The sequence below is a fragment of the Coenobita brevimanus genome, chromosome 21, assembly GCF_032717465.1.
Source record: "Coenobita brevimanus isolate Jiangsu-jjx chromosome 21, ASM3271746v2, whole genome shotgun sequence".
Lineage (NCBI taxonomy): Eukaryota > Metazoa > Arthropoda > Malacostraca > Decapoda > Coenobitidae > Coenobita > Coenobita brevimanus.
This window is the reverse complement of record NC_136974.1, coordinates 32,764,080-32,788,995: the sequence shown is the minus strand read 5'-3', so window position 1 is coordinate 32,788,995 and position 24,916 is coordinate 32,764,080. Positions and strand designations below refer to the sequence as shown.

Here is a 24,916-nt window from a genome sequence, read left to right as displayed (position 1 = left end):
AGTTGTTCCCAATTATGCAGACAAGAGACAGACACAGGCACTGAGAGAGAGAGGGGGGGGGGAGAGAGAGAGAGAGAGAGTCCCCAACGCATCCTATGACATTGTGGTGCGCAAGATTTAGCTCCAGATCCACGAAAATCTTAAGGAAAGTGGAAGACAATGCGAGTGTCTTAAGGCTGTGGATTTTCGCTATGTACCCTTGGATTTGAAGGATCTTTGGTGGAGTGTGTGGGCCAAGGTTGAGCTAGCTTACTCTCTCTCACATTTCTTATTTTACTTTCACTCACTCATAGATGCTTTTCTTTTTCTTTTTTTTTATTTGCTTAATAGTTGCTTCTCTTTTTGCATTTTAATTGGCTTAACTTATTCAACTTGATTCGTTTTTTTTTTTTTTTTAAGTCAGTTAGCGTGAACTATTTTTTTTTTTCACAGTGGCCTGAAAAAAATCGGTCATCATCAGTTGGAATAAAAAAAAACGAAGCGCTCTATTATAGTCAAAAAAACGTTTCTCTTAAACGTTTTTAACATTTTTGGTGCCTAAGACCTTCCAGTGAACTGAAATCAAAATAAAATGCAAAGTAAAAAGAAAAATAAATCCGCGGCCGGAGTTACGGTCAGTAGTTGTTCAAAATTGTCTTCATAATTTAGTATACTCTGTTCACTCTAAATGGGCTTAAAATTGCCATCTCTTCATCTTTTCTAACGAGACTATGGTGCTAGTCACGAAGAAGTGCCTGAGGAGTGACGTGGAGCCGTAGTATCCTCCTGTTCTGCCCATGAGCGAGGAAAAGTTGCTTCGAAAGGACACAACCCTCCGCCCAGTTAGTAAAGGAACTATAGGCGTAAAATTGCCATCCTTCCACTTTCATTGCTGAGCCATAAGAAGGGATTAACACTTGAATATGATGCTAGTCACGAAGAAGTGCTATGGAAAGGGTGCAAGGCCGTAACGCAGTCTTATTCTACCATTGGGCTGGGGGAAATACTCTGCAAAAGGATGATAATTTCCACCTAGTTAAAATTAATAACTTCTGGAAAACTCCTTATCAGCTTCAGGCGTAAATGCAGGCTGATTAATCTACGGAACCAAAGACCCACATTTCAAAATCCTGGCATAATTGATTTCTGTGGCAAAACTAATGTGAGCTAGAGAATTTTTGAGAGGAAAAGAGGGAGACAAAAACGGTGCCGACAAAAGATAAACAGTTAACGGACAGAAAGACGGAAAGACTCAGCAAGAGGCGGACAGACAGGCAGGCAGAGGGACATAATACAAGAGAGAGAGAGAGAGAGAGAGAGAGAGGAAGTTGTTCCCAATTACACAGGGGATCGAGAGAGACGCCAGACTGAGCCCTCTTACGACTGGAGGTTGTGTGTGTGTGTGTGTGTGTGTGTGTGTGTGTGTGTGTGAGAGAGAGAGAGAGAGAGAGAGAGAGAGAGAGAGCATGTATGCGTGCTTGCGTGCGCGCACTTTAGTAGTTGTAGGCTATTTGATGCGTGGATAACAAAAACTAAAAGAAAAGGCGTATTCCGGATGAGAGAGAGGGAGAGAGAGAGAGAGAGAGAGAGAGAGAGAGAGAGGATTGGAGGTATGTGGAGTGATTGTATTTGTGTCCAGGTACATGCAAATCCCTAAGACACGAGCGCCGAATAGTTTGTATGTATATGTGTGCGTGTATATCAGTGTGTGTGTGTGTGTGTGTGTGTGTGTGTGTGTGTGAGGCTGAGCGCACGTGTACCTGTTGGTGTGCACATCTGCGGTTTATGAATGTCTGCTTCGTTGTTGTGGTGTATAGTGTGTGCGTGCCCTTTTTGTGTATATTCGTGTGTGTGTGTGTGTATGTATGTTTGTGCCTGTGTGTGTCTGTCTGTTAGCATTATTCATATATATATTTTGAGCATCATTTCGTAATGGGTGTGACGTGTTTATATTGATTAGTGTGTAAATAGACTGTATAGACAGATAGATAAATAGATAGATAGATAGATAAAAGATAGAGTTAAAATAGCCTATGTATGTTAAATTTCTATTCGTTTTGGGAATTCTAACTCGTGGCACTGATAAGTATTGAACAGTTTGTATTGTTTTATCAGAAATTAAGGTAGAATTAGTGTTTTCCTTTGACACGTGGGAAACAAGGTGAATGAAAAATCAACTTTGTTCAATAGTTGTACAGTTCGTTGTGTGTGCAATACTTTTGTAATTTTAGGTAAAATTTAACAGTCGTAGATTTGCGTCTGAATATCGCAAGAAAATCATCGTTAACATATAAAAATAAATCAGAATGGCAGTTCACATCGACCAGCGTGAAGTGACGGCGTATGTTTGAATATAACCTGGTGTTTAACGAGGCTTATATGACCTGGAAATATGCAAAGCTCTCAGTGCTGTATTTTTTTACCCAACACCTTTCCGTGTCGTAAAACATTTTGGCCGAGCAGAGCTAATACATGCTGAAATAAAAGAATCGAGGCTTAATCCTGGAAAATTATGCTGTGAAATGTGGCTCATATGAACTGGAAATACATGAATAGCACAAAGCAGAATTTTTCCAGCGCCCAACCGTGGCAGAAAAAAAAAAAAACGCAACTTCAGACACATGTTGGCAAATGCAATGCCACTTTTTACTTGAATGTACAATTCTAATTAGCGATGCTTTTATGTGTATATATGTGTGTGTGTATGTGTGGGATGTTCGAAGCTTCACACATGTTGTAGGCCTCTTCCTTCCTCCCTCTCCTCCTCCCCACCTCTTTCCTCCCCACCCCACCTTCTCTCCTTGTCAGTCATTAGATCTCTCTGTGTGTCTATCTGTCTATCAATCCGTCCGTCTACTCACATCTGACGTGCAGTGTGTATGATGTGGCAGGAGGTGGTGTGTGGGGCGAGTTCGAAGCCTCACAGGTGATCTTGGCCCCATTGTCCGCTGGCCCCACCTGCACCCTGGCCACACCCCTCGTCACCTCACCGTCCCTCTCCAGATCAGTTAGGAGGGGCTCGTCACTTTTGTAGATCCTGCAGGAAAGGAAGTTAGGTTAAGTTAGATTTGGCCTGGTTTAGGTAGGTTGGATTAGGATTGGTTAAATTAAGTTAGACTAGGTAAGTTCTCATCACGCCTTTCATCACTTTACCGTCCCTTTTGAGGACCATTCAGTAAGGGCTCACCAACCTTTTAGATCCTACAGGAGAGGAGGTGTGGATAGATTGGAGTAAAGTAGATCAGCTGTAAGTGTAGGTTAGGAGAATTTAGGTTAGGTTGGCAAGGTTAGTTTAGGTTGAATTAAGTTAGCATCGGTTAGGTTTGGCTAATGTAAGACCTGTTAGATAAGGTGAAGGTCTGTTTGGTTAAATAGGTTAGGCTAGTGTAGGCCTTAATCGGTTCACACAGGTATGATTTTGATAGTGGATAGACCAGGGAATATACATCATATTCTAGTAAAGTCACGAATGGTGTACGACATAAACAGTGATAACAAAGGGACTGGTATTACTAACAAAAAGAACCCATTCAGGAAAAGGCCTCTTAATTCAGTTTATTCTTGCTAGTGCCAGACGCCTTTACTCAGCAGATGGGAAACATTTTATAGTGAAGGGGTTAATGAAGGCTGTCTAACCCCTCCACCTCAAAAAAAGAAAAAAAAAAAAAGGCCAGACAGAATATAATCATCTATACTCATTTTACTCAAACTTGGCCCAGATTTTCGTCATTTTGCAGGTTATTCCACGTAGCTCAGTGGCAGAAAGCGACAGTACTACGGCCCTACATTCATTCCATAGCACTTCTTCGTGACTACCATCATATTCTTGTACTACTGTAATCATGTTGCTAGAACTCAGCAGTGAAGACGTACAGTTTAGGCCAAGTTAGAGTGAGAAGAGTATAGTAGCAATGATAGATTAAAAGTGCGTCATCATGTCAAGCGATAACCAGCTTGTGTTGCGTCAGATCAGATTTTTTTTTTTTCTCCTGACACTATATGATTTCATTCAGGTGGAGGTGAGTGTCAGAAGCCTAGGAGTGTTAATTAGCGAAGTAGTAGGAAAGTGGAATATACCTGAAGTGAAAATAGCAGTAGTTCCTTTAGTACTAGGCGGAAAATAACGATCATCAAAAACTAAATTAAAGAGAAAAGTAAGAAATAACGTAAACAGTGCAGAATGAATCTTTGTATGGGATGTGAGATGTACGCTAACTTATTCACCAATCTGTGTGTGTGTGTGTGTGTGTGTGTGTGTGTGTGTGTGTGTGTGTGTGAGAGAGAGAGAGAACGTGTCTTGCCATGAAATTTTCTGCACGCCCAGCCTTTTTACTTATTCACACTCCTCAAGACTTTTTTTTTTCTCTTTTCCCACGTCTTTTAATTTGAGTGTCTCTTCCACATCTTTTTCTTTCCTCAGATTATTTTTTGCGTTCCAGCTTGTATTTTTTTCCATATCTTTTCTTTCCTCTAATTTTTTTCTCCATGTTTTGTTTTAAGTTTTTTCCTTCGTCTTTTCTTTCCTCCCCGTTCTTTCATTCATATTTTTTTTTTCAGTTCCTCCATTTTTCTTCCCTCCGTCTTTTCCTTTCTCCATCTTTTCCTTTCTCCATCTTTTCCTTTCTCCATCTTTTTCTTTCTCCATCTTTTCTTTATTCCATCTTTTCTTCCCTCCATCTTTTCCCTCAATATTTTTTTTTCCCATATTTTTTTCCTCCTCTGTAAAAAGTCGTTAGTGTTTATTCCATCAGTCTTGTTTTTCAGTTATCATTTTTTTCTTTCTCCCCAGTTAATAGTTTCTTCAGACCATTAGTCCTTTTATTTCCCTTCCTTAGTACTGTATCTTTTTTTTTTCTCCTTTATAAATATTATCTCGTTTTCATTTGATCTTTTTTTCATTCTACCTCTTTTCTGTCGCGTTTTTCCTTCTTCCACGCCCTTTCGTCCTTAATTAATAGTCTCTGTTGTTAATACCTCAAGGCATTTTTCTGTCTTTCTGTCTCATCAATGAATAGAATCTTTGGGCTCATTTTACTTTTTTCTCTCCTCCACGTATTTTCTTCCACATAAACAAAAGTCTTAGTTTTCTCCTGGCCAGCCTCACAGCCTCCTCTCGTCCCCTCTCCATATCCAATTCCACCCCAACCATTTCCCTCGTGGCCTGCATTCTTCTCTTCTTTCTACTTCTCTTTCCTTCTCCTTTAGTTTCTTGTCTGTCCACTCCTTATTCAGTCACTTCGTACCCCCACTCACCCTCTGGTTATATCTGAACAACCTCATCTCATCCCTGTCCTCAGTCATTCTCCTTCCATCCCACATTCCTCTCCTCGCCTTCCCACCTTCCATTCCTCCCTCTCATTCTCCATTTTCCCCACGCAACCTAATCCCCATCTCTCTCTCCCTCTCGTCATATCCGTACACAGTCCTCAACCCTGTCAGTCCCTTGCTATCTCATATTTGCCTCGCTTCCCCACCTTCCCATCCTCAGTCCCACTCAGTCGTTTCCCCACTTACGTGATTCCTCACGCCACTCCCCATGCCACCTCCCCTGATCCTCACACCACTCCCCCTCATCATACCCAGCCCAACCTCATCCAGTTCTCAACCCAACCACATTCTTCTCCTTCCCACCTCCTCCCCACCCCATCGCTCCCCAACATTCTCTCGTGCCAAATGAAATACCGTTCCTTTCCTTGGCTGCCTGTCTGTGGGCCCCAACTTTGATATATTTTTGGCAAACCACCGACGTATCTTTCTAAACCCTTGTCCATTTTTGTTGCAAAGGAGGGATGTTGTGAGCTGCCCTGCCTCTCCGCTATTCCAAGTGCTCCCTAATGTGTGTGTGTGTGTGTGTGTGTGTGTGTGTGTGTGTGTGTGTGTGTGTGTGTGTGTGTGTGTGTGTGTGTGTGTGTGTTCCGAGACGTAGCTTTGAAAAAAAATTTGCGTTCCTTTATCAGTTCGTTACCCATTTTGATCCCATTAGTAGTTGTTATTTATTAGTTATTATTGTTATCGAAAATATTTACAAACATAACTTTGCCTACTTCTGCTGTCCCTCAGTGTGTTTATTTGGGACGTAGGAGAGAGTTAATTATACCCTTTTTTTATCAATTTGTTTCCCATTTCAAAGTCTTTCCTAGTTAATATTATCCGTTTCGTACTTATTTTTTTATACCTATCTATCTATCTATATACCTAGGCTGCTTCTCCCAAGGAAAGGGAGGTAGCCGAGACAGGACGACACACTCCCCATTTACTCATCCATTCAAACACATTCATTCGCATCTTTGCCCCAAAGGGGAGAACGGACAGATCTTCACCGCACCACACCGCACAAGGGTCAACTGCGCAATGCAATCAGTGACATCCGCAGCAGGGCCCGACAGCAGAACTGGTTTACCCCTGCCACATCATAACAGACCCATCCCCTTACCCGCACCTGACCTGACTAGCTGATCAGACCAAATGCGGGAGAATATCCCCTCAGGGCTGCGTCATCACTTATTCATTCACAGTTTCTCTCCATTTATTTCTGTCACGCACAGCCACTCTTCCTTGCTCAACAGACATCCCTCTCGCATCCAGCGCTCTCTTCACACTGTCCATCCATCCTATTCGTGGTCTTCCTCTCAGCCTTACACGTCTCACATCAGATCTAGTTATCTTTTTCACCAATCGCTCATTATCCATTCTCTCCATATGCCCAAACCATCGCAACACCCTCTGCTCAACTCTACCTAACATTTGTAAAATATGGATGGAGAGAGAGAGAGAGAGAGAGAGAGAGAGAGAGAGACAGAGAGAGAGAAAGTGAGGGAAATTAATGGGAGGGGGGATGATGGAGGTCTAGGAGGACAGGAGAATAGGTTTACATGAGGGAGGTGAGTCTTAGGAGGCTAGATATTGAGAGAGAGAGGGAGAGAGAGAGAGAGAGAGGGAGGGAGGGGGGGAAGAAGGGGGAAATATCACAAATCTTTCCATGTTGCTTGCGTGGTATAAGAGGCACTGGAAGTAATTTTGGATGTTCAGGGGAAAGTTTGCAAATTTAATTCAACTCGTATATTAGTTTCCGACGAAGGAGAAGCTCTGAGGATCCGCTGAAGAGCCACTGAAGATGCAATATATGACAGGGAGGAAAAAAAAGAAGAAAAAGTGAAAAAAGAAAAAAGATCTGATTTAAGAACTGTGGATTGCTTTGTGTTTGACGTGACTCTGGGTAGGTGGAGAGAGAGAGGGAGAGAGAGAGAGAGAGAGAGAGGGGGGGGGGTTGCGATTTTAGGAAAGACTGATACGATATTCTTATTTTGAACTGAGGATTAAAGTTGATCTGAGCTGCTTGGAAGAATTTTATAGGGAGATCTCTGACAAGAGTTTGACATTCCTGTTTTATTCCCAGTAAATTGATAGTCATGGGATTTACTCTAGATGACAGGTGGTGTGAAGGGTGTAAGTGTGGAAGTGCATGGGTGTTGGTTGTAGTCAGGATTCCGAGGGCTAAAATGGTGGCTGAATGAATGTGTGACCCATTCATTTGGATAGATTTGGGTTATTATTATTATTATTATTATTATTATTATTATTATTATTATTACCATTACCATTACCATTATGAATCCAAACTAACCCCATCCCCCAGTGGGAAAGGAGGTATGGATGATAATGATTTGGGTGATTGCAGGTGATAATTAAACTTAACATTACAATTTAATTAAAGTGAGAATTGAACTTAATATATATAGTATTTTATTGTACGTGAGAGTAGAAGCTGATACTACTTTATATTTTTCAGGTGAGGAGACACCTTGAGGGATCATTTCTTCCGTAAGTATTGGACGTCTTAATGTCTTTCATTACATCTGGCTAAGAAGTTTGGAAGGAGGTTATGTATTCACTCGTGTCTGTCTGTGTTTTCCCCCGTGTCTGTCTCTCTGTGTATTCCCACGTGTCTGTCTGTCTGTGTACAAGGCATCTCAGAAAGTTGTAATAAATATCAATAAAATCTGTTGGATAGGTGGGCAGTGAGTCAAGGAAGAGTTGATTAGATCTTGATTAAGAATTAAGTCATAGATTTTAATGGCTTTGACGGAGGTGCGCGCCCTCATGAGATTTTTTTAACAAGGCAACTTAGACCTTAGAATTAACTTACTTTATAACCGTAAAAGAATTCTTCTGGTAGGAAGTGGAATTAGAGCAGTAAATCATAAATCGTTTAGGCGGTGTTGGAGGTATGCGCTCTGTGATGCTTTTTAGTTTATTATATATTTGTGATGAAGACTGAACTGAATTTTGCAATTTCAATCCCAGCAATCTAATGACGTACTTTTTCATTATATTCTTGCTATCTCCAGACGATTTTATTCAGCTTATGAGAGGCATTTGGAACTGGAGAGGTTATACTGCTCTGTGTGTGTGTGTGTGTGTGTGTGTGTGTGTGTGTGTGTGTGTGTGTGTGGAGAGAGAGGGCTGGTTGTGTGGTAATTAGTGGTGTAGAGTATTATGTTTATCCAGGAAAGGCATTCACTCATTGGCCCTCCCTTTGTCTGTTCACCCTGTTGCGTGTGTGTGTGTGTGTGTGTGTGTGTGTGTGTGTGTGTGTGTGTGTGTATGCGTGGTTAGTGACAAGTGGAGAGATGTGAAAGTTTGTTTGTAGGGCTGTAGTGTGTGTGTGTGTGTGTGTGTGTGTGTGTGTGTGTGTGTACAACATGGGCATGTGTGTTATTATGTATCTTCGTGTGTACATGCTCGCGCGGTTTTCGAAAATGAGTGCGTGTGCGGCAGTGTTTCCCGTTCGTGTATGAAGTATTCTTACACATGTCTATTTCTGTGTGTGTGTGTGTGTGTGTGTGTGTGTGTGTGTGTGTGTGTGTGTGTGTGTGTGTGTCTAAACTCGGCTGTGTCTGTCTGTATACACCCAAGCACTGCGCAAACCTCATCCCATCCTCACTCTCTCTCCTGCTAATTAAATGTTGATGTAGCGAGCAGGCATTTATTTCACGCTACATAATCAGCGTGCCTTCACAAGCATGTACTCGCCTGAAGAATTTGATACAGCTAGGCCGGGGAGGGGGGCTGCCCAAGCATTTCGGCGTAATTGTTATTTATGAAATCCTGAATAACTCTTAGTGTGGGAGAGGGTTCCATTTTGAGTGATAAAAATAATAAAAGTGACGGTATTTTGCGAGAGGGAGGGCTTCCGTTTTGAGTGATAAAAATGTTAATGGTGATGATATTTTGTGAGAGGGAGGGCTTCCATTTTGAGTGATAGAAATGGTGATAATGATGGTATTTTGTGTGAGTGAGTGCATCTATTTTGAGTGATAAAAATGGTAATAGTGATGATATTTTGTGAGAGTGAGTGCATCTATTTTGAGTGATACAAATGGTAATAGTGATGATATTGGGTGGGAGGATATTTAATGACTTAAACTTTTTCATAGTGTTTCATATTTATGTCATTCTGAATGGTTTATGTGAACTTTCAATTTTGGGTGAAAAATAGGAGTTATATTCTATGGTGAGCAAAATGTTACTCATTTTTTACCCATTTTCTTCCCTTGTCATTAATCGTTGCGCAGTCATGAAACGGTAGGGGACTTCCACAATCCACTTATTCGATGCAGCACTACCTTAAATTGATTCTACACCGAGTTATTAGCCAGATGGTTTCTTATAACCCAGAAAACCAACAAAAGGACGCCTGGTGTTTAGTGGGTTAAGACGTCCCAACCGGATATGGCCGATGGGGATTTGACATAGCCTTCATTGACCCTTCATCCACGAGGAGATTATTGTATGAAATTAATTCGTCTGGTGGCAGGAGGAAAGAAAATTTTAAGATGCCACCGTGTTCAACAAAACGCCGACAACCGCCTCAGTTACAGGGTTGGAGAAGGTTATGTATACTGTACCAGTTTCCTCCGTTTCGAAAATTTTTTCCAAAACTCAAAAAATTCGTCTGGTGACATTAAGAACGAATTAGAAAAGACGTCAGAGTATTCAGGAGATTTCAATTTTTGTGCAGTAATTTTTTCCAAAGCTGAAAACAAAAATCGTCTAGGGGCAGAAAAAGCGAGTGCTAAAAGGCGTCAAAGTATTCACGATATTATTTTTTCTTCAGTTTCCTTTTTTTTTTTCTTCTTTTTTTTTTCATTGGTGTGCACTGTTTGACCTCTGTAATTGAGTTAGTTTTGTGGGAATTGGGGTTTTATGTTAAGTACGACAGGTAAATATCAGTTAACCTCAGTGACACACGTGCCCAGGGGAACGCGTTTAGGACACCGACGCGGTTATACACATCAATTGGCCATCTCTCAGAAGGAGCAACTTAGTGATGTGTTCCTGCTGACGACTGGCGATTTTACTGTAGGAGCCTGAGCTTGTTGATATGGGCAATGTCAACCCCCTCTCATGGCCGGGACAACTCTTAGTGAATTATTAAAACTGATGCCAGATAATTTCCCTCAGCTGAAAGTGATTCGTAGGAGCCTGGGAAAGGTAAGGTTTACGTTATTCACAAATATTTGCCATCTATACCCCGTTTAGTCTAACCTGGCCCAGATTTTCGTCCCTTTGGATCATATATCACGTAGCTCAGTGGCAGAAAAAGAAAATGCTGAGGCCCTACATCCTATCCATAGCGCTTTTTCTTGACTAGAACTATTAAAGACAGTGGTTCGGCTCTGCATCCTATCCATAGCACTTCTTCATGACGAATCATAAAAGACGGTGCTACAGCTCTGCATCCTATCCATAGCACTTCTTCGTGACTAGTACCATATTTGAGTGCTGATCTATTGTGATACTTCAGCTTTCGAGATGGAGAGATGGCAGTTTTAGACCAACTTAGAGTAATAGCACTGTAATTATATACGGATATATGCCAGAAAGCATTACACAAATACATTACTTTCTAGGTATATATAGAAAATGGCCATCTGGTAACGGATAAATATTCACTATCAAGGTATATACAAATAGGTGCCGTTTTGTTTCAGTGAAGGACGGAGTGAGGAAAGGAGGGAGGGAGGAAGGGAGGGAGTGAACGAGAGAGGGAGGAACAGAGTGAGTAGGTGAGTGAGTGCTTTGAGGAACGGACGGATTCAGTAAGTGGTTGGGTGGGTGAGTGAAAGAACTAGCGCATCAGTGAGAGAAGTGAGTGAATGAGGGAGGGAGGAACGGACGGACGGAGTTGGGTGGCTGAGTGAGTGAATGGATGAGTGAGTGAAAGAACGTGCGAATCAGTGAGTGAGTGAATGAGAGTGAGCAAGTGAGTGAGTGACGCATCATATCTCAGCTTGAAGTATCATGACATGCCCTTGACTTCCTCACTCTTCAAACTGGCTCCTCTTTGGACGGGCCAGCCAGATATGTATTTAAAAAAAATAAAGTTAAATTATCGGATTTTATTGCGTTGCTCCTTATTCGGTGTTACGTCATTATTATCATTATGCTGTTACTTGTGTTATTTTTTTTATCATCGCCTTTTATCACCACCACCATCATTGTGGTCATAACTACTCTCATCATCATCGTCATCATCAATCACATTCACTATCACCGTTCCAAAAAGGGAGAGCATCATGATTATCATCATCAATCACATTCACTATCACCGTTCCAAAAAGGGAGAGCATCATGATTATCATCATCATCATCATCATCATCGTCGCCATCGTCATTATTTCGAAAGGAGGCAAGATCGAGAAACACGGACGGGAAAGCATGAAAGGATGAAAGAAATAACACCGCAACGAGCAAAGTGATCCATACAGCTGTCCATTCTCTCGTTAATTAAGCTTTCAAAATTTCGGCAGGTGAGGACAGGAGCACCTGGTCGTAAATACACGGTCGTATTCGTAGACGCTTGGATATTACGCAGCACTTTTTCTTTAGCGATTTTTTCAGCTCATAAAGCCTACATATCGCTGACGATGCAAACGCTGTCCATATTAGAACGGCACGATCGACATAGAAAGTGTGTCGAGGTTATGCAAAGTAAATCGCCAAGGAAGAGGTGCAACGAAGCCTCCCGTGCCACACTTGAAGATATCATTGACTCAGACCTGTGTGTTAGTCAGCATAAAGAAAACTTAGAAATATTCGAACTGCGTAATTACACGTTATTTATAGCGGACCATATCAGATGACGCCTACAAGAACAGGTAAATAACGCTTGCAAGAACAGGTAAATAACGCTTACAAGAACAGGTAAATAACGCTTGCAGGAACAGGTAAATAACGCTTGCAGGAACAGGTATATAAATAACGCGTGCCAGAACAGGTAAATGGCTGTGGTCCAGCTTACCTGATGGAGGGGGGCGGGTGACCTCCTATGGTGCGACAGCTGACCTCTAGCGTTGACCCCGCCACCACCACCTTCTTCTGGTCGTGCTCGAACACCGGCACCCCAGGCTTCTCTGTGCAGGAGGGAGAGAAGAGAAGCTATATAAATCCCTCCTAAGCGGAATAAAATCGTCAGGTAACAGAAAGAATAAGATGCATGAAGGACAGGAAGCCAAAATCGTCTTCCTCTGATTATGCACGACGACTGGCAAACTTAAGGCTTTTCTGTGCAAGGGAGACAAGAGAGAGGTTATATAAATCCATCCTGAGCTGAATAAAATCGTCTGGAAGTAAACGTAGACCACAAAAAAATGTATAAAAAAAAAAAACTACAAACTCCTCAAACGCTATATGTAAACCTCCACGTTCTTCTTCCCACGATTGCTCTCAAAAACTGATGCTTCCTGCCATTTTGTAAACAGAGAGAGAGAGAATATAGTGAAAGAAAATTAGTGACTTCCTTTGACCCCGCCGGGATCTTCGTCTTCAGGCCTCTCCCCCTTTCTATAGTCTGTTCCCTTTAACTTGACTCATATTTTCGCCCTTTGGCAGCCTTTCCTTTTTCCCGTAGCTCCATGCCAGAAGGAGAATACCGCGGTTGCGTATCCTTTCCACAGCACTTCTTCGTGACTAGCACCATATCCTAGTGTTCATCTCTCGTAGCTTAGCACTGAAGAAGGAGAGGTGGTGATTTAATGCCTAGTTAAAGTGAACAGAGTGTAGTTATTTCTCTCTCTCTCTCTCTCTCTCTCTCTCTCTCTCTCTCACACACACACACACACACACACACACACACACACACACACACACACACACACACACACACACACACACACACACACACACACACACACACACACACACACCTAAAGTCTCCTGCTTTCTCCCTGATTTTCATACGGCAACAAAAAATACGTACATACACAACTGTGAGCATGGAGAATGAGAAACTGACTAGGAGAGTGTACTTGAGTTAGGTGGAGGGGGGAGGGGGAGGGGGAGACCGAGGAAGAGTTAGAGGGATGGGATTGAAAGGTATATGAGTGAGGATGGTAATGGGAAAGGGCAGCTTAATGGCGGAGGACAGGGTGACATGGAGGCGATTCGTTTGTGGCCACCTCTTTAGGGATTAAGCTGTCTTGCTATAGATAGATAGATGGATGGTTAGATAGATAGAGATAGATAAATAAATAAATAAAAAAATAAATAACACCTTGCGTTTCACCTGGCCAAATGTACACCTGTGCGTTACATCCGGAAACCCACTTAAAAATACAGGTAAGCGTTGCATAATACCTGTTTCATGCACCCAAGCCCCTGGGGTCCTGTTTATTGTACTGCCATCCATCATAATTTGCTGGTTGCTCAGTAATTTCAAGCACTTTTGTTCTTTTGTATTAGGTTTCTTGGTATTTCTGTGCTTTGTGTTTGGTTAGGTTTGATGCGCGCGCGCACACACACACACACACACACACACACACACACACACACACACACACACACACACACACACACACACACACACACACACACACACACACACACACACACACACACACACACACACACACACAAAATCCCAACACATAGCTCATCACAAATTCCATCATTCTCCATTCATTTCACTTTATTCCCTCCACCCCATGTCATTTTTCTTTTTTTCTTAATTTCTTTCTGAGCTTCTTTCCTCCTTACATCACTTCCCCTCCAAACTTCGTCCATAAACTTCTCCTCCTCACACCTCCAAATTTTCTGAAGAACTCAAATTACTAGGGAGGGTCGGTAATTTTGTCGAGTTATTTTTTTTCACGTTATCTGATGAGTGGATGGCAATTCGGAGTGGAGAAATTGTGTGATTAGAGTTGGGGTGTAATGAGTAGGGTTTGTGATGAGGGTAATAGAGAGAGAGAGAGAGAGAGAGAGAGAGAGAGAGAGAGAGAGAGAGAGAATGAGCACTTCTTTTCTGTTAAATTAGGATTTGTTACTTTACGTTAGGGCAGGGCAGGGTAGGTGTAGCATAGGTAAAGTAAGGTTTTGTGTGTGTGTGTGTGTGTGTGTGTGTGTGTGTGTGTGTGTGTGTGTGTGAATGAGTGCGTGCGTGCGTGCGTGCAACTCATTATCATTCCTTGATTTAACTTTCAAGATTCATTTCCTAATCAACTTCAGACTGCTGAGAATGTTTGAGGTGTGTGTGTGTGTGTACTAGTTTTTGTATGAATTGTGTGTATGCTTGTGTTTTATTGTGTTTGTGTGTTTACCAGTTTTTGTGATTATTACGTATGCAGTCTGCTTTATAAATTATTTCAGTGACGAAATGAGACGATGAAAGCCAGAAAAATTTACTTCTGAAGAGAGTTGAAGAAAAATTTGGAGATACGTTCGAGATGAAAGGACCGAGTGAGTGTGTTTTCTTGAGTTGTGTGTGTGTGTGTGTGTGTGTGTGTGTGTGTGTGTGTGTGTGTGTGTGTGTGTGTGTGTGTGTTTCATATTTATAACTCCAAGGGAGATCGTGTTTTTTGCTCGTGTGTGTGTTGCTTATATTTTTTAGAATCATTGTGAGAAACCTATATATTGGAATTACTTCCGATGTGAAAAACAATGGCTATTAGGTGAACAAGGGATTTAATTTGGGGCGTAAAAGGTCAGAGTTTAGGTCAAAGGGAGTTGGTATTGACTTGGTGGAGGTATGCGCTCTCTGAAGTGTTCTTATATTTTGAAATAGTAGATTAAACTTCTGTAAATATTTTCTAGTTATTTTCTATGTATGCGTATGCTTTCGTTACCTCCTCATCCCTCCTTACTTCTTTACTTTTCTGCTTCTTCCCGTCTTCATTTCTCTTCCTCTCTTCACCTCCCTTTCATCTTTTTCTTTTTTCTCTCTTAATGCCTGTCCTCTCCTATCATCTTCCTTTTCCTTGCACCGTCCTCACCTCTTCTGCTTCTGCTTCCTGGCCTTCATTTCTCTTCCTCTCTTCACCTCTCTTCCATCTCCCTTTTTTTCGTCTCTTCTCCATTTCTTCTCTCTTAAAACCTGTCATCTCCTGGCTTCCCCATCCCTATTCTGGCACCTTGCACACATCTCCTTACCCCTCTCATTCCCTCCTCGCCGTCTTCATTCTGCTCCTCATTATCTTTCCACCCCTCTCCTAATCTCTTCTCATTCTTCTTATTTCCTCGTCATCTCGTCTCACATTGCATTTCCCGTTCCCCTTTTCCTTAGTCCCTCTCATCTCTCCTCACTTCCACCCTCTCTTTTCCTCTCTCCGTTCATCTCACTCCTCTCCTCATCCTCTCCCCCTTTTTTCCTATTTTCTCTCCTCTTCTCAGCACTTTTCGCATATTCTCACGTCTACTCTTATTTATCTCTTCTCACTATTTTTCCCTCTCTTCCTGTCTCTCTCCCTCTCTTCATCTCCTCACCTCTCTTCTTTCCCCCAGCTTTCACCTTATTTTCATCGCTCTCCTCTCCTCACCTCCTCTTCGTCCTCCACCTCTCCTCACCTTTCTTCCCCAATTTAATAGTTGAGTCGGGGATCACATTTTTCCCCTACTGATAAAGGGCTCCTAAATCTCTTCCTTCGACTCAATTTCACGCCGAGAGAAAGTGAGATAGGAGATAAAAGTGAGATAGAAAGCGAGATAGGACGGAAAAGATAGAGGGTGAGATGGGAGGCAAAAGAGAGATAATGAGCCTCTGTAAGTGAGATAAAATGTGAAGATGAAATTGAGATAGGAGATAAAAGTGAGATAGAAAGCGAGATAGATGAAAGTGAGATAGAAAGCGAGATAGGACGTATCAGAGAGATAGAGAGCGAGACAGGAGACAAAAGTGAGATAACGTGACTCTGTAAGTGAGAGAGAAGATGAAGGTGAGAGAGGAAGTGAAAGCGAGATAAAGAGAGAGCGAAAACGAGATAGGAGGTAAAAAGGAGACAGAGAGTGAGATAGGAGGGAAAAGAGAGATGTATCATTGCATTCAAATTGGAAAGCAGTTTTGGGCAAGGTTGAAGAAAGTATAAAGTTCCGGCCAGAAATTACTTAACATCTTTCATCCGAGGACTTATTTTTGTAGTTATTGCTTTCTTCAGACGATTTTATTCAACTAGAGGATAGACCAGTTGTTGTGAAAGGGGTTAATGAAGACTATACCTATCTCTTCCGGGTCGAAAGTCACCCCAAAGCTGAGTAAAATTGTCTGAAGGTAGCGAGAAATAAATGACGTACCTGATCGAGCTGAAGTGACAGATGTTCTCTCAAACCGTATTCTAAATTTTATTACCAAGAACCCATTCTGTCCTATGACGTATCGCTTTTATTTTGTTCTTGCTGCTTCCAGGTAGGTTAATTCAGTGTAGGATACACTTTTTCGATGTGTGTGTGTGTGTGTGTGTGTGTGTGTGTGTGTGTGCGCGCGCGCGCGCGACAGGTAGGGCGTTAATGGATATTAGACAGGGGGTTGAGGAATTGTTAAGAGGGAGGGAGTTTAGGAATGTCATTGAAATACCCGGGCAGCGGAACCATATTAAATCGATGCTACCACGTGAAGGCTTCCCTCTCTAACACCAGGAAATATGATAAAATCGTGGAAAAAACGAGCAGAGAACAGGGAATTAAGGAAACGAATTAAAACAGGAATTGCCTTAAAATTAAATGAATAGAGCTGATAAATGGAACAGAAAAAGAGAATAAAATGAAAAAAATGGTAAAAAAGAAGTTACAGGTTGAAGAAAAATAGCAGAATATAATTATGGAATCCAACCCAAAAATTGTGCAATAAAGACAAACTTAAACACTTAGAACAGAACGAACGAAAAAAATTAAACGAATCGTATTAGGTAGATAGGTATTTAGTGAACAAAGACAGAAGTGGAGTAAGAATGAACTGAATGAGTAAATAAGAAATACAGAAGAAAAAAAAAAAGAAGAGAAATATGAAAAACAAGGAACAGCTGAAAGATGTAAGACAAAAAGGTGTAGCAACAAAAAGGAAGAAAAAAGGAAAAGAAAAGCAAGTAATGTGAGGAGCCAAAAAAACATAGCTCATAAGAGAAGAACAGCAATGAGATAAAAATACAATATAAACGAGATACAATAAAACTGGCAAAAAACAATAAAGCAGAAATTTTTGACGATAATGAAAGGTAATCGTATGAATAACGAAATAAATAGAGAAAAGACAAAAACAAAAGAGCGATAAAGTGTAATGAAATTTACCAATATGTAAAGAAAGAGACACTAAAGACAAAAAGTAAAGTAAATTAAACAGAAAAGGTAAACTAAATTAAAAAATATTTGCATGAATAACGAAGAAGTGTAGAGAAGAAAAGACTAAAAAATATAAAGAGAAAAGGCACAGTCACAGGAAAAAAAGAAGTGCCTGAAAATGAAAAGCCAGTGGGGGTGGTGACTGCAGGAGTGTGATCTATGCCGAGGGAGAGGGCAGTAAATTTGAGAGAGAGAGAGAGAGAGAGAGAGAGAGAGGAGCCTTTCATTTCTTGCAAAATATTGAAGCTGCAATTTAATTAGCAAGAGGCAATATTTTCAAAGTGAAGTATTAAGTTGTATTGAAGTGCAAATTATGTGTGTGTGTGTGTGTGTGTGTGTGTGTGTGTGTGTGTGTGTCTGTGTGTGTGTGTCTGTGTGTGTGTGTGTGTGTGTGTGTGCCTCACATTCTGACTTACCGTTTTCTGTTTTTCTCATCATTTTTACACCGCTGCCTTCTAATTCTTCCCGTCCTAGTCCTCATCTTTTCTCCCTCCTCCTCCTCCTCCTCATCTCCCCGTCGTGTTGTCTTTCATTTCCCTTCAACTAGTGCCAAAGTTTACCAGGAAATGAATATACCAACAATCATCAGCCTGTTTGTATTCATTTCTTGTTTACAATTTAAGTTCAGAGGCACCTTAACCTCTTCAGAGCGATGGCAAGGTATATTGGTGTATTTTTTTTCTTGCTTGTAAAGGATAATTGTTTAGATGAGATTATCTGAGAAGTGGTGGAGTTAGTGGAATTGTATGAAGGGAAATATGTACACAAACGCGCTCGCACAAACACATACATAAATATATACATACGTACACGCATACATACATACATGAACACGTATTAATAAACATTAATTCATCCATCCATCATCCATACAGACATGCATTGATACTCGTACATACATAAACAAAGACACAATCCCAACAAAAGAGAACAAGAGAGAGAGAGAGAGAGAAATAAGAAGGGGAGAGCAGTGATGTGAGAATAAAAATTAAACACGGGTGAGAGAAGGGGGAAACTTGGGAAGAAAAGAAACAATGTGTGTGTGTGTGTGTGTGTGTGTGTGTGTGTGTGTGTGTGTGTGTGTGCTAGATTACGTATCTGTGTGGACGAGTGAGTTACACACAGTTGCTTAGGTACACAGACCACACAATTTACGATCAGAGCGAGAGAGAGAGAGAGAGAAGGGAAGTTGAAGTTGGGATTCAGTCCAAAACAAATTGACAGATTAAAGTATCAGAACAACGTGTACCGAAACTCAGATGCGTGGAGCTTGAGAGAGAGAGGGAGAGAGAGGGGGGGGGAGTTGGAGTGGGTGTAGGAGTAATTAATTAACAGCGAACTGATGGGCTGTAAATGGATATTGTGGGTGTGGAGAGAGAGAGAGAAAAAAAAAATTATAGTGAATTCTTTTTTTTTTCTTTTTCACGTTTCGATTCTGCCCTTATTTTCCTCGACTCAAATTTTGCGATTTTGAGTTGCCTCCCCCCTTGCACTGTATTTCCTCATTTTCCAGTCATTTTTCTGCATTGTGTTTCTATATCCTTTCTCCATTATCTCATTTTCCTCTGTCTTTCTAACGTCATAAACCTTTCTTCATACCCTTCTCTCATTTTCCTTTGCACTCTATTTCTGTTCCTTCCTGTTTTCTCAATTTTTTTTTTCATATATCTTAATTTGTGCTTCCGTATTCTGTATCAGTATTTTCTTTCTCATTTTTTTTTTCTCTTCACTGTTTCACTTTTCCTTCCCCATCTTTCTTTCTCTGCTTTATCACTCGTCTTGTTTATTTAGTTCTGTTTTCCTCCCTCTTCTTTTTCATCCCTTTCGTTTTAGATTTTGTCTTTTCCCTGCTTTCTCTGTCATTTCTCTCATCGTGTTTTTCTTCATTCCTTATCCTCCTTAGTTCTGTCTCTCATCTTGACTATATCAGTATCTCTTCTTCTTTTTTCTCAACCCCATTCCTTTTCTGTCTCTGAGTGTTTATTTCCTTTAAATATTTCTGTCTCTTTATCTTTGCTCCCCTGTTCTTTCTCACCCCTTCTCTGTTACAGTATGTTTCTCTCTCCCCTCATCCTTCTCCCACTACTCTTGCACTGTTTAAATTTCTCTTCCTTTATCCCCCCTTTCTTATTTATTGCATTCAGTTTTTCTTTTTTCTTCTTTTCTTCCCCACTTCTGTCCCACACCTTCCCTGTTTCACTGTGTTTCTCTCTCCCCAGCCTCTTCTCTCAACTCTCGCTTTGTTTATTAAATCTCTCTCTTTCTTTTTCTTTCTCCCCGCACCCACACCCTCGGTTCTTTCTTTTTTTTTTTTTGGGGGGGGGTATATGCCTACAGTTTCTCTCACCTTTTTTTTTTTTCCCTAACAAAATAACAATGCATCACTTCACATCTACAGTAAGTGAGAAAGTGATATGATGATGATGATTTGGTGACATGATTCTCTCTCTCTCTCTCTCTCTCTCTCTCTCTCTCTTTCTCGTTTTCTTGATCCATTCTAAATCGCAGGGGACCGTAAACGTTGACAGGCTATTATTTTTCTATTCTCTCTCTCTCTCTCTCTCTCTCTCTCTCTCTCTCTCTCTCTCTCTCACACACACACACACACGCACACACACACACACACACACACACACACACACACACACACACACACACACACACACACACACACACACACACACACACACACACACACACACACACACACACACACACACACACACACACACACACACTTACTGGTAATGGTGACAGTCTTCAGCTTCTTCACCACATGGTCCACTGCGGGATTGACGGCCCTGCACTCCACCAATATCTCTGAACTATTATCAACAAGTGGCCTCCTAGTTAAGTGGGAGGAGGTCACCCATCCACCGTTCTCCTGCCTCTCCACTATCGACCTCGTGGCCTCCGTCATCTCTCCTGGTGGTGGGGAGGGAGGAGATAGAGGAGATTAATTGGCTGTAGGGAAAGGACTTGATACATGTTATAAAAAAATGGAATTACCCTTTTTTTCACTCTCTAACGTGGATTTTTTCGCCCTTCCGAAGCTTATTTCACGTAGCACAGTGGCTGAGATAGATTGCTGCTGCTCCCCATCGTTTCCATAACACTTCTTCGTGACTAGCATCATAATCTTGTGTTAATCTATCGTTACGCATCAGCATTCAAGGTGGACGGATGGCAGTTTTCGGCCAAATTAGAGTAAAAAGGGTATAGTTAAAGTTAAGATGGATTGAGGTGGAATGTAGGAATGTTGAGTTAGAGAATGAATTTAGATTGTTCCATTCGTCATCTCTCTAGGTTGGGATAGAAATGTGGAAGGGTTACCTGAGTGGAGAGTGAGGAGTGGACAGTGGATTGGCATAGACACGTCATGGATTGATAGGCTACTGTATAGGTACTGAGATAGTGTGAAAGTGGGTAGTTAAGACAGTATGAAGGTTGTTAGTATGAAGGTCAGTAGATAAGAAGAGAGAGGTCGAGTACTTATCCAGGTAAAAATCGTAATAGCCTGTTCAGAGTAAATCGCAGTGGAGGAAGTATTACGAACCCTCTAAAACCCAGTGGTAGTAGTAGTACTAGCTTCAACCCCAGGCTTCTCTGAATTTGTACCCGGTGGACCACAGGCTGAATCTACCCATTTCCCGCCGTCCACCTTCCTCCTTTCGGGGATAGGGAAGTAGCTGAGGGAGGTTTGTGTTGCTGGCCTTGTTATATCACTGCCACCACGTGAAGGCGCCCCTCTCTAATACCATACGGTTCCTTAAGTAACATCAAGGAGCCTCATCCAGGACTTCAGAAGGCTCTCAAGTCATTTCACTGGGAGGGACATGAAGGGGAAATGACTTCTCTGGGATCACTGTGTCATTACCCCCAGGTCTCACTCCCATTACCATAACCATAACTGTTAATAAGTTCCCTCTCCCATTCCCCATCAGAAACCCTCCCCTCCCATCCCAACCAAATCCCATATTAGCTTCCCCTTCCCACCTCCACAAATATGATCTTCATGTACCTGATCCTTCCCCCTTCTCTTCCCTCCTTCTCCTTTCTCCCCTTCCACCATTCTCTCTCACTCGCATATTCCCTCTTATCTCCCTCCTTCCCCACCTCCCTCATGCGTTTTCATGCCCCTTCTTTCTCCTTGCTTTGTATCTCACTGTTCACTCTGTCCCTCCTTCCCTTCATTCTCATTCCCTTCCCCCCATCTTATCCCCTCTCCTCCTCTCCCCCTTCTCTCCTCCCCTTCACTCTCGTACCCCTAGCTCCCATTGGCTCAACTTCTCCTCCCCCCTCAGTCCGTCACTCCCTCTCCACTCATTCTCCTTCTCTCCCTGACTTCTCACTCCCTCCTCCTCCTCTTCAGCCTCACACCTCTCCTCCTCCTCCTCACTTTCTCTCCCTTACTCGCTTTACTCCCACTCACTCCGTTACTCTCTCTTCAGCCTCCAACCCGCCTCCCACTCTCATCCTTACTCTCTTACTCCCAGTCACTTTCTCTTCCTGACTTCCTCTCACTCCCTGACTCTCTCACACACCCACACCATTTCAACATACCCACCATGACCCATTTCACCCCAGCTGCTCTAACTCTCATCTCCATAACTACGATTTACTCCGCCTCTTGTGCCTTAATATCCTCGTGTTTGTAATGCCCGTGCAAACTGTGTCGATGTTTAGAAAGATTTATTATAGCCAGCGTAAAATGGAATAGTAACCCCTTTGACTTCAGGGACGTTTTTTGTTGCCTATTTTTTGTCAGACGATTTTATTCAGCTTAGAAAGTTTTAGGGAGATTTATTTAGGTATGGCTTTCGTTAATCCGTTGACTTCTGGGGTGTTTTGTTAATCTGAATATAATCGTCTGGAAGGAGCAAGAATGAAATACAGTGGCGTCTTTGAGCTGAAGGGGCTTTAAAATCGCTAAGGAAGAAGTGTTAAGAAATCTATGCAAGTCCCGTATTCTCGTCAGTTAAGGTAGCTCCCTAAAACCTTTTCCTCGGCGAATTATTTTGCATATAACACCTTACTATCCTCTTTTGTGTTGCATAAAGCCTTCCAATATCGTCATACTCTGCATACTGTACATGACGCACAAAAGGATACTACCAGCCATATCCAAAAATAAATCGCTGAGGAAGAGGTGTTAGGGAGCTTCCTTAACCGACGAGAATACAGGCCCTTGAAGCTGAGTGAAACCGTCTTGGGAGTGGAAATGATAGCGTAGAAGACGCCTGCTTACTTGGGTTAAGAAATTAGGCCTCTTTTATATAGTCCTCCTCCACCTCCTTGTGTTGTGAATCCCGTCACACACACACACACACACACACACACACACACACACACACACACACACACACACACACACACACACCCATCCCATTTCACCGCAGCTGTTCTCTCGCTCTCATCTTCTTCATGGCAGCAGTTATGTTAGATTTATGATCATTCCCTTCGTTTTATTGCCTCCCTGTCATCATTATGGCTGTCATTACCAACATTATCAACTTTTTCAGACTTTTTTTCCCCTCTCTTGCTTATGTGTTCTTGGCCATGATTAATTTTGTGGCCGCCCTTGTCACTTTCCGAACCTTATTACATTTTTTTTTACAGTTTTTTTAATCGCTCGTTAGTGTGTGAGGACTTTTTGCGTGGTAAGATGTTTGTTTTATACTTTTTCGGTCATATTTGCTTGTGCTTTAATTTTTGTGTGCGGATTTTCATAATTTGCTTTACGGAAATTGATTGCTTTGTTATCCTTTTTGTGTGTGTGTGTGTGTGTGTGTGTGTGTGTGTGTGTGTGTGTGTGTGTGTGTGTGTGTGTGTGTGTGTGTGTGGGCTGGTTTTCTATTTTCCTGCCGTACGTTCACTAATAATTATTGTTTCTGTTCAGCATTTTAAGCTTGTACTTAAAACTTACATAAGCTACCGTGATGTTCATATGGTTATTCGTTCCCATTTTATTGTTTTTTATATTTTTACTGTAATGTTTTTCTACACTTATTTACTTTTCATTACTCAATTTTGTCTCTCCTCTCTGACAGTTGCTTTCTCAGACACATCCTAATTTTTTAATAGTCTTTTTTGTCTTCTACAGCTCGTCACTCGTACTCTTACTTTCTGTTACTCTCTATCGCTCATTATTTTTGTATTTTCATCTAGCTTCTGCTTTCACTCCCTTACTCTTTACCCACTCTCTCCCCACACCTCCTCCCACTCTCATTCGCTCTGTCATCAATAACTCAGATATTTCGGCTCCTATCGTGTCCCTGGTTGCCATAAAGAGTATTAGCTTGAAAATGAACTAGTCCCTCCCTTCTTCCCTCACTCTCTCATTCCCCATCCATCTTTCACCTATACAGCCATTCACTCTTTTGTTGCTCCTTCCTCTCCCATTTTCCTTCCCTCCCTTACTTACTTTTCTATTCATCCATCCATCCACTCACTTACATCCTTCTCTACCTTCCTTCCTCTCCTCTTTCCATCTCTCCTTCCCCTTCTCCCTTCCTTCCTTCTTTCCTTTTTCTCCTTCCTCCTTTCCCTCCCCCAGCACATACTCTTCTGTCCATCCATCCATCCATCCACTCACTTATGCCAACCATCCGTCTTTCCTTTCGTTCTCCCTTTCTTCCCTCCTTCCTCCCTCCATCCCTTCCACTCCCCTTCCCACCTTCCTTCCTTCCTACCTTCCGTTCTTCTCAATCTTCCTCCCATCTCTACCTTCCTTCCTTCCCCCTTCCCTTTCTTCCCTCCTTCCTCCCTCCTTCCCATCCTTTCTTCTTTCTCCTTTCCCTCCATCCTTTCCTTTCTTCTTTCTCCTCTCCCTCCATCCCTCCTTCCCTTCCTTTCTCCTCTCCCTCCATCCCTCCTTCCCTTCCTTTCTTCTTTCTCCTCTCTCTCCTTCCTTCCTTCTCTTCCAATTTTCCTCCTCCTCTCCATCCCCCCCTCCTTCCCATTCTCCCTTCTCCCTCACTTCGTTACTCACGGGCACGGACGTAGGCTTATGTCGAGGGAGATGGGAGATATGAACTTAAGTCACTAATATATCTAACATTTATTCCTTCTAACCTTCGCTATACTAGAAATACACGAACAATTGAAGAACTACCCTAGATACACTCCATTTTTTTTTTTTCCGAAGGCCAGTTTATATACCAAGTTCCTGAGAATTGCGAACTGCCAAATCTGACATCTTGAACCCAAATGCGGTCTCCCCAGCGGCGACCCTCCCCCGCTGCATATTCCATTGCGCTTATCCCTTAGCCGTAGTCTAGGAGTCCGTATCTCTGTCTTATATTTAGGTGCAGTTCGCTCCATTCCTGCG

At 42.0% G+C, this 24,916-nt stretch overlaps 1 protein-coding gene across 1 annotated transcript in view; it reads right to left on the bottom strand.

The window, feature by feature from the left end:
* The window catches only part of LOC145392144 (nephrin-like), a 236,979-nt gene that overhangs the window by 91,304 nt on the left and 120,759 nt on the right, over nucleotides 1–24,916 (bottom strand). Inside the window, exons 8-10 of the mRNA XM_080266596.1 lie at nucleotides 20,329–20,511; nucleotides 12,284–12,395; nucleotides 2,841–3,016 (exon numbers count right to left, since the gene is read on the bottom strand). Coding sequence (XP_080122722.1) covers nucleotides 2,841–3,016; nucleotides 12,284–12,395; nucleotides 20,329–20,511 — 471 coding nt within the window. The remainder of the gene's footprint in view (nucleotides 1–2,840; nucleotides 3,017–12,283; nucleotides 12,396–20,328; nucleotides 20,512–24,916) is intronic.